Source organism: Mytilus californianus, unplaced genomic scaffold (genome assembly GCF_021869535.1).
Source record: "Mytilus californianus isolate M0D057914Y unplaced genomic scaffold, xbMytCali1.0.p SCAF_2, whole genome shotgun sequence".
In the NCBI taxonomy this organism is placed as follows: domain Eukaryota; kingdom Metazoa; phylum Mollusca; class Bivalvia; order Mytilida; family Mytilidae; genus Mytilus; species Mytilus californianus.
The window spans coordinates 62127709-62144474 of NW_026262668.1; the positions used below are offsets into that span (position 1 = coordinate 62127709).

General features: G+C 33.3%; 1 protein-coding gene across 3 annotated transcripts in view; it reads left to right on the forward strand.

The window, feature by feature from the left end:
• The window catches only part of LOC127730170 (polycystic kidney disease protein 1-like 1), a 278069-nt gene extending 270654 nt beyond the window's left edge, over positions 1 to 7415 (forward strand). For all 3 annotated transcript variants that reach the window (XM_052238430.1, XM_052238431.1, XM_052238432.1), the window contains 6 exons: positions 6 to 230; positions 998 to 1165; positions 2109 to 2273; positions 2465 to 2610; positions 5001 to 5176; positions 6115 to 7415. In XM_052238430.1, coding sequence (XP_052094390.1) covers positions 6 to 230; positions 998 to 1165; positions 2109 to 2273; positions 2465 to 2610; positions 5001 to 5176; positions 6115 to 6806 — 1572 coding nt within the window. In that variant the 3' untranslated portion in view covers positions 6807 to 7415. The remainder of the gene's footprint in view (positions 1 to 5; positions 231 to 997; positions 1166 to 2108; positions 2274 to 2464; positions 2611 to 5000; positions 5177 to 6114) is intronic.
• The last annotated feature ends 9351 nt before the right edge of the window (positions 7416 to 16766 follow it).

Below are 16766 nucleotides of genomic sequence, written 5' to 3' on the forward strand. Positions count from 1 at the left end.
TTCAGGCATTATTTTTGGGATCTATCGTATTTTTTTCCAGGATAGGGACAGTGTTATTTGGTGCCTATATTTACAGTTTTAGTAATGTTATTGGCAGTATATTTACGGTATCTGCCTTACTAACAGGCATCTATGAAGATTATCCAATACCAGACACATCAGTCGTACATACCATCAGAATCTTTGTCTTATTCTTCTCTGTGTTTGGTACTGGACTGCTTACTAGCTATGTAAGTAAAACAAAATAGACGTATAAATAATTGTAAACCAAGATATTAGACCGTTGCTGTTGCTTGTAAGGGAAAAAAAGATAAGTTTCTTGTTCACCACTTCATGTTCTCATATTACAAATCATGATCTTGGTCAATAAAACATTTTTGTGAACTATTTAAAGTGCATACATTGTATAGTTCAATGTGTAATGAGATGAACTGGTATAATGAAAATATGCAACCAAGATGACATCCTAGTTGGTGTCATGATATGTTGGTTTTGTTGAGAAGCAAAACAAAACTTAAATTAGCCTGAAAGGTTAATGTACTAGTATGGCTCAAGGCAACCATTACTGCATATTGGATCATGACCCAAAGGTGATTTTAATCTTAAAGATCAAATCATTAACTTTTATATATTGTTATCTTCATAAAACCACATTTGTGGAAAAACTTCACTTGGAGGCCAGGGGAGATGCTTAAGTTCACTAGAAGAATTTGAGTTTTAATATTTCTAAATAACATTTAAGAATAAATTGTTGTACATTTTGTACTTGTAGGCTAAATAGGGTACAGATGAGGCATACTATTGTCCATTTATAGATACAGTAATGAAAAAGGATACAGAGGTTATATGAGCTGAAAATGACCTGTTCAACATTAAGTGTAACATAACAGGGAGCAATACAGCTGTTTGTTAGTTTTGCAGTAATTCAGAATTTGTAAATGAACATTAATAACCAAAGGAAAATTGAACTAAAAAAATAATCACTTTTTTTTAACAGATGTTAACCGTGTTGACCTACAGGTTCAGAATACAGAAACATAAACATTCAGTATTTCTCATGATGGAACAAAAGGAAACAGTCATCTTCTACTGGAAGACATTTTTATTATGGACTGGTTTCCAGTCTTTACCTGTTGATGAGGAGCCAGAAAATGTTTTACCTCCTGTTAGTTTTTTTATGCATGTTTATCTGCTTGTTGTGAAAGTTTAGTTAAAATTTTCAGCAAAATATAAAATGATTTCTGCAGAAGAAAGATGAATTGAAGAAAACTATAAGATTAGTTACTTAAAACCTAGTAAAGTATATTAAGAAGGTGATGAGTTTGTTTGGGTTTTGTCTCCCCTGCAGAAGAAGTGGCAGACATTTTGTATTTCAGAAGGTAGGAGACCTGGGTGTATGAGTAATAGGATAAATATTTTTGATAAATTGGATCTTTGCAAGGTGTTCATGTCTATCAGACATGGTTCATCTGACCATTACCCAATTTTATGGTTCATCTGACCATTATCTAATTTTATGGTTCATTGGTCAATGTTTATGTGATATATGTAGTAAAACCTTGATCTTATAAACTTTCAACATAAAATTCAATCCTGATCAGTAAGAAGGCATTTTCACTGAACTAGTACACAATTTTATTTAGGGGCCAGCTGAGGCCCGCCTCCGGGTGTGGAATTTTCTCGCTGCGTTGAAGACCCACTGGTGGCCTTTGGCTGTTGTCTGCTCTTTAGTCGGGTTGTTGTCTCTTTGACATATTTTTATTTCCATTCTCAATTTTATAAAAGCTTGTACACTCTTGTTTTATTTAGATTTTGCTTTTTTTAGGGGCTATCCTCTATTTGACAGCAGATTATAAAATACTTATTCTATAAACACATTGCAAGCTTGGTGTCATCAAATCTGCCTTATACATGAACTTCCATTTCCCTAGAAAAATAACTGTACCTATATAAAGGAGTTGGTTTTCTACTATAACAAATCACAATTCTGGAATATGCATGGAGTTTTATACTTTTATCATTTCCTTCATGTCATGCAGTGCTATACATGAAACTGTGTCATCACTGTTTTTAACTTTGTTAGATAGCTTAACTGGTTATCTTTTCAGGAGTTTACTATGGCTGAAGTTGAGTATCAAGTAGATGAATTATTTTTCCGCATAAACACATTGACTGGTTCTCACGGGTTACCAGAAAAACCAACCTCATACTTTACTGATTCTGATGAAACATATGGACTAGGGGATGATGGGATATCTAGTGGTGGGTCTGAGGTAAGAAAAATACTTGAAACAAGGTAAATATATTCCAATGAATGGCATACTGTTGATTGTTATAGTTTTCCGATCTTTATCTTGTGTGAACATACTAAATATACACTTAAGCTTAATTTCCCGCTGTTTGTCAGTGCTTAGTTAACATAAAACAATTATTTCTTCATTCTTGCAAAATCTTTTCTCTGTAGGTGAATTTAGAAGATGATGAACGGTTAGAAAACAGATTACACAAAATAGAAGACAGTCTTTGTTCACATGAACATGATTACCTGGCTCATCTGTTAAAACTAAGTCCTGGAGATGGAATGACAAAAGGAAGAGAAAAACAGATAAGGTAAGAAACACATATATATATATGTATTGTTAAATTTATTGACACTGACGAAGGCTATTTGTTAAGCCGAAATATATGTTAACACGATTTTATAACATCATCTTCGTATATTTACCATCTTATATTAGTACCATTGTGCAAATCTTTAGCCAGGATTCGAACTCATATATATATATATATATATTTATATATATAATTCGTCTAAATAACAGCCCAACAATGTTAGATCTGTAAATTTGCGCAAGCAAATTTTTTTTGTTCTTCCCTGGCCAGGATTTGAACTCATATATATATATATATGTAGATTTATGAAGTGAAAAGTACAGGTTCCAGCCCCGCTTGGGGAGGAAGTAAAGAATCAAATCTACTCTAACATTGTTAGGTTGATTTTCTAGGCACTTTATATATATATATATATATATTTGTTTTGCATGCACACGTATAAAAATTGCGGTTTTTATCCAACGCAATCATAGGTTTGAACGTTGTTTTCAATTTAGACTTGTTTATAATTTTTCGTTTGGGCTTGTATTATATTTGCTTTCGGGTTTATATGATCCATTCATCCTATTTTGACTTTTCAAAATTCAAGAGTCAATCCCAAATTGAGGTAAATTATATGGCCTTCCAAATACCGTTTCGATTCCTAACATCACTGAAGAGACATTAATTGTCGAAATCCGGATATGGTGTACAAATTTTTGCACCTCATGTTTGCGGTATACCATCTTATCCGCAAGTTTATTGTTTTCTGTTTGGTAATAAATTATTTATAAGATCTATTTTGTTACATCTTGTGATCCGTTTATTTGGCAATCGCCAATGGCAGTCAGCAGGGTTTAAGAACATCAGTTGTTCGACCTGCTAGTCAAATGCGTTTTGTTAAAATATACTTTTTCACTCATTTGGTCTTTTGGAAAATGTTGTTTGTGCTGTATTTAGACCCCTCTACAAAGAAATTTGTTTTGCATGCACACGTATAAAAATTGCGGTTTTTATCCAACGCAATCATAGGTTTGAACGTTGTTTTCAATTTAGACTTGTATATATATATATATTATGTCTATCTCTAGATTCGCCTTACGTGACAAGGTAACACTACGACTATTGAAGTTATATTTTTATAGCGGATGTGGTCGTGTGGTCTAGAGCGCTGGACATGAGGCTAAGCGATTGGTGCTGTAGTGTATCAAAGGTGTGAGTTCGAATCCCGTTGAGGGACAAAAATTTGTCAGCATAAAAGTCTAATTCTAACACTGTTGGGTGTAATTTTCAGACTTATATAAATATTTGTATTAACCCTGTGTCTCAAACACACTGAGATCCAGTGGGCATATATATTGTATGGTTGTCACTTGCTTAGACTTGTTTGTATGATATACTTATTTCTAGTGACTGTATAATGAATTGAATCATTATCCCATACGGTATATAAAAATTGTTGAGTTAGATTGCTGACAAATAACAAATACATTGTGTATTAAATAATAATATAACATCTTCACACGCTTAAAACACATGTCTTATGTCTATCTCTAGATTCGCCTTACGTGACAAGGTAACACTACGACTATTGAAGTTATATTTTTATAGCGGATGTGGTCGTGTGGTCTAGAGCGCTGGACATGAGGCTAAGCGATTGGTGCTGTAGTGTATCAAAGGTGTGAGTTCGAATCCCGTTGAGGGACAAAAATTTGTCAGCATAAAAGTCTAATTCTAACACTGTTGGGTGTAATTTTCAGACTTATATATATATATATATATATATATCAACTTGATTACACCAACAAAGAATACAAATATGAATGTCATTTACGATCTGTAATTCCCTCTGTCCAATAAGTCCATGCCTAATAACTTAACCTTAAATGGACAGGGACTTTAAGAACAGAAGAAATTACAAGGCAAGGTTATATCTCAATACAATATCATGCTTGTGGAGGACTATGTTGACATGGATGATGTAAAACAACCGAAGTGATCCCTATATGTTGTTACCAAGTACAGATTTGAAGTTAGCAATTTCCTTTCATCAGTTTTTATGCCCCCACCGTCATTGGAGGGGGCATCAAGTGTGTTACCCTTTTCAGTCTGTATGTACGTACCAAAATTGGTTTCCATTCTCTAACTTTTGTTTGCCTCAATCAAATGTTATGAAACTTCTATATACAATGCTTATTACCACAAAATACAGATCAAGTTTGAATGAGGGTGGCATCACTTTTACCGTTCTCGTGTTATGCCTCTTTATAACATTGTATGCAAGTGGGGGCATCATCTGTGTCCCATAGACACATTCTCCATTTATTTCTTTTTAGTTCACTATGTTTATTATGACTGTTGTTATTATCAATTGTGACCTTGTTTGACTTTGTGGATTTCAATTTTAGGACCAATTTAGAGATGGAAATTTTCAGGCAGCTTCAAAAACAGAGACACAGTTTACCCGACAAAGTAATAGGAGACAGTTCAAAATCATCAACAGACACATCTGGTACCAGTTCAGAAATGACAACACCGTTTGGGGACCGGAAATCAGGGCAGACAATAAGAAAACCAGTTCTAGGTAAAATACAAAGATAAAAAGCTATATGTTAGCCTTTGTGGGTTTTACAGTCAGCTGTAGTTTATGTACTCGTAATACACATAATATTAGTTAACTTAGCTATTAAGCTTTACATTTAGTATTAATATTTAAAGAATCAAAACTCCCAAAAGTAAAGACAAAACTGATAAAAATTACACATTATTTTTTGTTTCAGATGTAGAATTCAGAAAAAAAACTCTGACAATTTGCATTTGAAAAGAGACTAGTATTCATTTATTATTTTGAATTGGCAGTTTATAAAAGCTAAAGGTCAACCTCTGGAAATTTTGTTTTAAACAATGCCATAATATCTGTTCCTATTGGAACACATATTCTATACCCTTTATTCTGTAAGGAACAAATTCTGTAACATTTTTATGCCCCACCTACGATAGTAGTTGGGGCATTAAGTTTCTGGTCTGTACGTCCGTTCATTCGTCCGTCCGTCTGTCCCGCTTCAGGTCAAAGTTTTTGGTCAAGGTAGTTTTTGATGAAGTGGAAGTCCAATCAACTTGAAACTTAGTACACATGTTCCCTATGATATGATCTTTCTAATTTTAATGCCAAATTAGAGTTTTGACCCCCAATATCACTGTCCACTGAACATAGAAAATGATAGTGCTAGTGGGGCATCCGTGTACTATGGACACATTCTTGTTTCCAGTGGAAATAATATTACAGAATATTTCTTCCATTTGGAATTTATATTATGAAGGAACTTCTATTTCATGGCAAAGCCTGTAGGCAAGAAGCTGTGAGGTGCAAAGGAACCTCTTTTGCTTAAAAATAGGGAAACTGTATCTGTTGAAGGAATGGCCCTCCCTCAATCAATATTTACATCTGACATTGAGATTGAACTTGTGTTTGTATAATCTAATTTTTCAAGAAGAAATCTTAATTGAATGTATCTTCTTTAGGTGTTTCAGGACTACAGCACCATACTTTTGTTCACCATGCTGATATCTCACCTGTAAATGATGTAAAAGATTCACCACAACAAACAAGGATGGATACAACCAGTTCATCATCTAATCCAGACTCTCCAGATGAACAATTAAAAAATGCTGATAGGGTCAGACTGTTAAAAGATAAAGGTTGTAAAAAATCTACTTCAAAGGTGGATGAAAATATCTCTCAGGATAAAAACACCTCATCAAAAATGAAAAAGCCTGAACCACCACATAAACCTACATTTCATCATCCAGGACTTCGTGATGTGCAGTCCCAAGAGACTGCAAAGTCAAATATTAATACTGCAAAGTCTAGTGTGTTGAACAGTCCTGCTTTAAGACAATTACGATCAAGTCTGCAAGCAATAGAAAGAGACAGACATTCATTTAAAGGGGAGAGTGGAAGCAGTGTTACTACTGAATCTAGTTCAGGATCGGAACAAGATGCTATTCACGGTAAAGGTAGTGCACAGATCAAACGTAACTTGAGGAAGACAAAATCACGAGGTAAAGGCAAAGGGTCGGTCAATTTGACTTCTGTGTTATTAGATGATCTGGATACCAGTAATGATGAGCTTGGAGCTGCAGGAACATCATTTAAAATTTCAGAAACTGAGCCTATATTAGAACAAGAACACATAGAAGATTATTATGATTAATACCAATAATTAAAATACTTGTATTTAGAATGACAGGAACTGGAGAATAAAAATACTTCCTGAAGTTGTAATAACATTTGAATAAAAATGAGGCCAGTATAATCTTATGGCACATATTATAGTAGGGATTACTGTATGATACCATAAATCTTAAAAGAAGGGAGAACTTTGTAGGGACCAGTAGCCTGAGATCCTTGAATATGGACTGAGCTAAAAATAACTTCCTAATTGTACAATTTGTCCTGTTTAATAGTTGTAGCAAGAATAAGATTCTTCAATTTCAACATGTTGACATCCTGCAATGTTTGATGATGAATGAGTACATTTTAGTATTAATTTGCAAATTGTTTGCAATGTTAGATTAAGTAATTTATATTTATAATAAACCTATATTAAGATAATTTCAGAAAAAAACTTTATGACTTTTTATTCAAGCATTCTGAAAGTTTCATCACTGTATCAATTGTTAGTAGAATCTGCATAAAAACATCCTCATTCAAAAGGCTTAAAATATGAACTGTTCTACACACTGATCCACACTATTTTACTGTACCATGGGTATTTGCTCAAGCATTGTAGTTAAAATTGATATATGATGAAATCTGAAATATTTCCTCAAATTAAAAAAAACCAAAAAAACAAGTTTACATTTAGAAGATAGGAAGCACTAACCCAAGGAATTATGTATCTGAAAAATAGAATTCCTTTACCAGCCTTATTAAAATAAAACCATTTCACCTGGTGGAAGTGAGAATGAGAGTGACACAATAAGTATCTCCTCTCTTTCAAAACAGCAAACTTTTTAAACGGCTGCTATAAATTGATAGTATATAAATAACAGAAATGAAAAAGTAGAAAAAAAATGAAGGGTGTGTCCTTGTTTTTGAGATATATCATTTAAGCAATTGAATATTTGGCTGGAATGGATAACACTAGATGTTTTATACATTTAACATTGACACCTTTTTCTTTGAAAAACTGTGAAGCAATAACGTTGATTTTAAAAAATGGCTTTTTAAACTATATGTAATAAAATTATGAAAAATACAGTAGGGGTTAGTGGTCAAAATTTTTAATGGCACTACATGGATAAAACTAGAAGGTTCCAAATATCTGACAACAAAGCAATAACAAGAGCTGCGAACGACCTTAAAATTGGTAAATATTTATTTCCTTTACCCTTATCCCCTCTAACTTATGAGGGGCCTTAGTTGCTGAGTGGTCTAAGTAGTTCATCTACTGTATCACTAGCCAGTCAACACTTAGTTTGTGAGTTCAATCCCTACACATGGCAGTTGCATTTAACTTTAACCTTAGTTGAATAGGATTGCCAGTTTTCTTGCTCTGGCTTCCTCTGCCAATAATAACTTGCCGCCACGAAATAGTGCTGAAAGTGTCATCAATCAAATGTAACTTTTGCTTCTTTTTTAACATATTCTATTTTCCACAGTGATGGTACAGTTTATAAAGGTGTGTAATATCTTGTTTCAAGGTTAAATTCCTCACTTGACACAATCAGATAATATTGTTGTCCATTCAAATTGTTGTATGTCGTAAACAGACTGAACTAAGCCTATCCATTATCTTCAGATTTCAATCTTATTTACAATGCTTGAGCAAACATACAAACAAATATTCAAGCAAGCCAACGCAACTTTTTGTCAACATGGATTTATATAATAGCTCTAACTGTATCATGTCAGTTTCACTATACCTGACTGTGGCGGATCCAGAAATTTTCAGAAGGGGGCCCACTGACTGCCATAAGAGGGGGCCCGCTCAAGTCATGCTTCAGTGGTCCCTTAATAATCAACCAAATTTTTCCCACAAAAGGGGGGCCCAGACACCCTGCCCCCTCCCTAAATCCACCTCTGCCTGACTCATTATTTTTAGAATAAAGTTCATCAGGTACTCTTTAAATGTTTTTGAACACAAATAAAACATTTGGAAGCATCAGAACCAAGAAGGGACTACATTGAAAAAAAAGAAGAAAAAAAATCATGCAAGGTTAGTTTTGGCAGAGGGTGGAAACTCATTTAGTACAATACATAGAAATAAAGTCTGTTATGTCTGCTAAAGGATCTACAGAAAATCAAAGAACATGATCAAGACCTATAAGGTCATAATTTGCAGTTTTTGTTTTGCTGCACAAATGTCACAGAATGCAAGACAACGGGATTACAATCTGGTGGCAGCAGAGACAGTTTGTATATAGCTTTATATTTCAGAAGGTATAAGACCTGGATGCTTCATACCTTGTATGCAGATACCTTATGATACAAAGTTTCCGTCTGCTATATGTTCATTGTCCTTGACCTTGTTTTCATGTTTCAGTTACTGCTTGAAATACACACTTATTATGAGTAATAGAATAACCATATTTAGTATATGAGTTCTGTGCAATGTCTACATGTCTGTCAGGCAGGGTTCACCTGACCTTGACCTCATTTTATGGATCAGTATGGAATGATTGTAAGGTGTACATTTTCTGATTGGCAGGTTTTGTCTGACCTTGACCTGTTTCATGGTTCATTGGGCAATATTTAGTATTTTGTGGTTTGTTCTACTCAGATAATATAAGCAATAAATTTACTATATTTGGTATATGGAATGATTGTAAGGTGTACATGTCTGTCTGGCAGGTTCTATATGACCTTGACCTCATTTTCATGGTTCATTGGTCAGTGTTAAGTTTTCATGTTTTGTCAGTTTATCAGATACTATAAACAATAGATCAATTATATTTGGTGTATGAAATGATTGTAAGGTTTTCATGTCTGTCTGGCATGGTTCATCTGACCTTGGCCTGATTTTCATGAATCATTGATAAGTTAATGTTAAGTTTATGTGATGCTTGTAGTAAAACAGTCTTTCAGCATAAATTCAATCATAAGTAATGCAGTTGAGACATTTATATGTGTGCACTCTTGTTGAATCATGATTGTTAACACAGTATGTACTTCCTTTCCATGACCCGTTGGTGAAGCCAACTTGATCTGGCAGGTTTTTTTCTTTTTTTATACAGTAGATCATACATAACTTTTAATATCCCTTTTAAAAAGGAGCTGCTGATAATTATTGGTAAGAATTACAGAAGCAACTTTGTTCAAAGGGAAACTACAAAAATTGTAAACATGAACGAGATAAAACATGTACACATGGTTCATAAGATGGTGAAAACCAATCACACCCTGAAGTCTGCAGCTATAACGCACCTATATTTGACAATAAGTTGCCATCTTCTTTAAACATGTTACATATAATAAGTGATTAAGGGAAACAATGGTCTTTGGTAAATTTTAAGATCATAGAACAAAGTTGAAAGTTCAATACATTACACACAAAACAGCTAAATCTATCTCAAATCATCACACAGTGACATTTTACAAAATCATCATACAAAGTTAATCACATGAGTTTTAAGATCTCAGATCAAGAGTACATGATGTCTCCTAACCCCACTGTCTTTTTGAGTGAAGTGAAGTAACAACGAGATAAAAAAAAAAAGTAAATAACATTTAATAAATGTTATGCATCCAAGGTGCTTTTCTGGATTAACCTCAACAGGAAATCTCAAAGCCTAAAAGAAAAAGAAAGTCAAAAATGTATAAGTATACTGATATATGCAAAGAGATGTATGACCAAAAGGGACCTAAATATATAAAGGCAAATCAATCTAAGGTCAACTTGGTATTAGGGTGTTGGAACATTAGTTTCTTAATAATTTCTAAATTAATGAAAGAACAATTTAAGAAAGGTTTGTTATAAATCATGACATTATTGAAGCACTGACTACTGAGCCGATGATAACCTCAGCGACTAACAGTCTACCAAACAGTGGTATCAACCCAGTGCTAAGAAAATGAAGAAAACCATTTTATAAATTTTATGCGTTTCATAGTTTTTCTGGACTTACTTTCATTAGGAAGCTCATAAATCTACTATAGTAGAAGCAATCTTGATGTACATCCGCTGAGATCATATAATCTACATCTGTGAATATGTATATTTGTAGATGAATATTCACAGTTAATATGTACAGTTTATAATATATATTTAATATCTTTTTCACTCAATAACTCCTACACTCTCCCACTCACTCACTAACTCAGGCTCTCATTTATTCACTTGCTATCTCTTTTACTCGCTTGTGTATGCTCACTCGCTGATTTTTGATTCAGCCATGCTGGATCTATGGGATCACTCTGTTTTTGGAGCTGGTGCAGAATACTAAGTTGAAGACATGTCATGAAACTAATTGTGTGTTTTTATGACTTGCAGAAACTTTCTACACTATTTTAATCATCAACTGCCAACTTTTGACATGTTATTTGCCCTTAAATTTGGTCGAACAACCCTTTTATTTTAGATATACACTTGCATATAGTTCCTTTGTAAATCAAAATTTATGATTTACTATTTATGAATTAGTTTGAAAAAATATTTTTACATCAATTGAATCAGTTGATAACAATTTTGAAAGTATTATATTATTATCTTATGCTTGTGTAAGTTTTTGTTCTATGAAATTTAGGTCAACATGTGTGTTAATATATTAGTTGATTCCCACACTTTTTTGAAATGGTATTACTCTAATTCTTTCCTTAGGCAAGCAAGAGTCAGTATGATTATAAACTCATAATTTTCAAATAATTGCACTCAAAGGTGTAAGTATTAATTGGAAACAACCCCAGTCTTAATTCACCACATTTTATATCTCCTGACCTGTTACAGAATTAAATAGGCACAATTTATTACACACCTAACTGAATACACACATTCTTGACCTCAATAGTAAACCTACAAATGTATTATTTATTTTGATCTACACTACATTAAATTGTTAATTTTGCTAGCTAGCTGAATGATTAATCAGGCGTGGTTTTTTTCAAAGAAAAGACAAATATGTAAAAATTAGAAATAAAAATGCAAGAAAATTTTATTTCACTTGTAAAATCATTGTCATTATCATCTGACATAAGTCAAAAATCAAGATCAAATTAATTAGTTACAATTATCAGAAATTTGGTTGAAACAATAAACATAATTGCATAACTCTTACCTGAGCATTTTCTGTAATAAATGTATTTGTTTGTTCTGCATTTAACAGTAATTGGAAATATCTCAGCATTAGGTATCTGTACATTTAAATTTGAATACAGGAAATGTATTTTTTCTTAATGAAGAATGAATACCAATTTAGATAAAAATTAGTTATTATTTTTTTTATTTTTGTTGTTGAGAAAGTGCATTCCCAAGGCCTCTTTCTGGAAATTATTAAGCCAGTTATTATTAATTGCATATAAAAAAATATATTATACTTGTTTGACGATTTCCCTTTCCATTCATGTCAATACCATTAAATTGCAAATATTTATAAAAAAAAAAATCTGACAGAGTCTAAAATTGAAATATCAATATATATATATCATTATTTGCATCAATATTGCGAAATTCCTTACCTATGGGCAATAACATAGAAATTTAACAGTAAGATTGGAAATGAAAAGAGAAAAAAATATTGAAAAAATATGGTCAGAAAGAATATCAGACTAGCTATGAATATGGCTGGATCACAACATCGACGATGCTTTGGTTTTTCTCACTCTCACTTGCTATCTCTTTCACTCTCGTTCGCTTACCCGTAGGTCCCTTTCACTCTTGTTCATGTTCGTTCTCGTAATCACTCATCATATCTCGTTCCCATTCACTCTCGTTCGCTCACTCGTTTGTTCTTTGTCAATTGCTAGTCCCTTTCACTCACTCTTGTTTGCTCATTCTCACGTTCACATGCACTCTCGTTCGTTCTCTCACTCATGGTATTGTTCGATCACTCTCGTTCACGTTCACTCACAATCTCTTTCCCTCACAGTCGTTCATTCAATCACAATCGTTCACTCACTCATTTGCTCACCACTTATCTCTTTCTCTCATTCTCTTTTGTTCTGTTCATTCTCTCATCAATGATCATCAATTTCGTTCATTAAATCTCACCTTCACTCAATCACTCTCATTCGCTGTCTCACTTACCCACTATTTTGTTATTTTTTGTCTTGTTCGCACACTCAATGTCGATTTCTTTCACTTTCTATTATTCACTCACTCTCGTTTATTCACTCGCGTACTTTCACTCATTCACCTTAACCCAATTTATAATTCACTCACTTACTCTCACACTCGTTGACTCAAAGACTAGCCCAATCACTCACATTCACTACCTTACTCACTTCCTTTTGTCTCTCCCTGTGAACAAAGGGAATCATAATGGCTATGACATTACAGGAGTTCTACTACTTCAGGGCTGTGGATGCAAAAGTACATCGGGGAGGACATAAGTCTGTGTCTACAATAGTCTGGGATAGATGGGTACAATATATGCTTATAGTTAAGAGAGTTTAAACCAGTTCACGTGTAATCAGTGAAGCATAAGAACATCACCTTCTTAGGAGGCAATATATTACGAGAAAGACTTCTATCCCTCCCCCAAAAAACGGGGTAAGTTCATTTTTTTTATCCTATACATATATATGTTTAAATATCACTACACGTATTGAACAAGACCACTATCTGCACAAAGCACCAGCATAGATATATGGCTATTATATCTATGGTTCCAGAAATAACTCGCTCAAAAGATAACAACAACAAATACAACAAACAAAACTATACAAACATAAATCCATTATCGTACTTCAGTCAAAAAATAAGGATAATACTAATATTTATTTTCCCCATCTCAGAACACCGTCTCAGACGACTATATAAAAACAAGGAGATGTGGTATGATTGCCAATGTGACAACTATCCACCAAAGTTCAAATGAAGTGGATATCAGCATTGAAAAAACCCATACCGTATAGTCCGCTATAAAAGACCCCGAAATGTAAAATATGAAACAATTCAATTGAGAAAACTAACGGCCTAATTTATAACAAAACAATTTACGAAAAACAAATATGACCTCTTATCCTCTCATGAACAGGTAAACCATATAAATCACAGCTTCTTTAGTACAAGAATCTCAGACAACCATCATCATCTCATGAACAGGTAAACCATATAAATCACAGCTTCTTTAGTACAAGCATCTAATAACACCGTCTCAGACAACCAGCATCATCTCATAAACAGGTAAACCATATAAATCACAGCTTCTTTAGTACAAGCATCTCAGAACATCGTCTCAGACAACCAGCATCATCCCATGAACAGGTAAACCATATAAATCACAGCTTCTTTAGTACAAGCATCTAATAACACGTCTCAAACAACCAGCATCATCTCATGAACAGGTAAACCATATAAATCACAGCTTCTTTAGTACAAGCATCTAATAACACCGTCTCGGACAACTATCATCATCTCATAAACAGGTAACCCATATAAATCACAGCTTCTTTAGTACAAGCTCCTCAGAACACCGTCTCAGACAACCAGCATCATCTCATAAACAGGTAAACCATATAAATCACAGCTTCTTTAGTACAAGCATCTCAGAACACCGTCTCGGACAACTATCATCATCTCATAAACCGGTAATCCATATAATTCACAGCTTCTTTAGTACAAGCATGATGCCATCTCAGACAACCAGCATCATCTCATAAACAGGTAAATCATATAGTACACAGCTTCTTTAGTACAAGCAATATTGGTGTAGACCTGTTAAGATGCATATAAGCTGTACATTTGTAAAGATGAATATAAACTATACATTCGTTGAGATGAATATACGCTACATCTGTCGAAATGCATATAAACTAACTGTATATCTGTTAAGATGTATATAATATGTATATCTGTTAAGATGTATATAATATGTACATCTTTAAATATGCATATAAACTATACAGATATATATTAGCTGTGTATATATACATCTTTACAGATATACAGTTAACATACCGGGGGGTACATTTTCAGTAATGCACAGTTTATATGCATCTTTACAGATACACAGTTAACGTACATTTCCAGTATAAATAGATATAAGAAAATGTGGTATGAGTGTCAATGAGACAACTCTCCATCCAAGTCAAAATTTATAAAAGTAAACCATTATAGGTCACAGTACGGTCTTCAACACGGAGCCTTGGCTCACACCGAACAGTAAGCTATAAAGGGCCCCAAAAAAATTACTAGTGTAAAACCATTCAAACGGGAAAACCAACGGTCTAAAAATCTATATAAAAAACGAGAAACGAGAAACACTTATGAACCACATCAACAAACGACAACTACTGAACATCAGATTCCTGACTTAGGACAGGTGCAAACAAATGCAGCGGGTTTAAACGTTTTAATGGTACCAAACCTTCACCCTTTTTCTGAAACAATAGTGTAACATCACAACATAGAAAGACACACTATAAAATATCAACTGAAATAGCTTAACTCAATCAAAGGACATATTAACACCATTGAACATACACTGAACAAATAAATTAGACCTATGACACAATGTAAATACAAAATAAATAAACTAAGGGAAGAATAATAAAAGTAACATATTATATCGGTAAGAAATGTTAAACAATTAAAGAAAAACAATATGCTCGAACAAAAATATCAGCCATTTCCAATAACTTTAAACACAGGTAAATGAAAATAATTTTGTTGTTAGGTATACGTGTACAGTACCAATAGAGAAAGGAAATATTTTTACAAAATAAATAATTTTGATGTTCATAACTACGAAGTGAAAATTTATAGTTATACCAAACACTTGTCAAAGCTGGTATATAGACCAGATATAACCCTGAATAACATTAAATAACAAAAAAGCAATACAATTAGTATCAACAGGTCAAATAAACAATAAAATACGATTTGAGAGTACTCGCAGTTACTGACAGCTGGGAATAGTATATCATATATATGTTCCTGCTGACAGCTAGTTAAAAGCCAAAACAATTAATAAAAAATCATGCATCAGAGACTAAAACCAACTAAAACACATCCCAGGGATTTAGTATTTTAACGTCATGGACAGTCAAAGAAGACATGACTAGTGCAATGCCAAAAAAAATGTATCGACAGACAGTAGGATAGTTAGGAGTTTAACCTCTTTATAGATCTAAATGAACGTGGGTGTGTCTTTATACATCCCACTTGAAAAAAATACAAATTTAGTTATGTTTTAATTTGCTGATGACAAAATCGATATTAGTGCCAATGTAAACTATATTCAAAGATCTAATTACAACATTGGTAAGATAACCTTTACTAATAAGTTTGTTTAAAGGTTCGATGAGTTTACACGGATCACAGTGATTTCCGCGCTTTAAGTACAATATAAAATTTAGGATGTGAAATACCGTTTTTAATCAGTTTTCTACAAGTACAGCCAAATTTACTAATCAAATCTTTGTATTTATGAAAGAACTTAGAAAAAGTTTTACGTAATTTATGGTAACGAAATCCTTGATTTAATAATTTACCGTGATGCATTGATTACGTTCGTTAAAATCTATGACATCACTACACAGACGGGCATAACGAACGAGTTGGGATATATATACAGCGTATGATGGAGCCAAAGGAACATCGCCGTCTAAAAAAGGAAAATTAACAATAGGGAATGAAAAATCGTCTCTTTTGTCGTAAATTTTCGTATGGAGTTTTCCTTTAGAGATTGAAATGTCCAAATCCAGAAAAGGACAACTACTGCTGTTTATGTTAGATTTAGTTAAAGTAAGTTCTATTGGGTAAATTTCGGTAGTATATTTAGAGAACTCTGGATTATTTAACGAAAAAATATCATCTAGATAACGGAAGGTATTGTTGAATGTATCAACCAAATGTAACAATGACGTGTCTTTACTGAGTTTGGTCATAAACTGAGATTCATAGCAATACAGGAATAAATCTGCTATTAAGGGGCGCAGTTAGTGCCCATAGGAATACCTACTACTTGTCGATACACTCTATTGCCGAAACGTACATATATGTTGTCCAGGA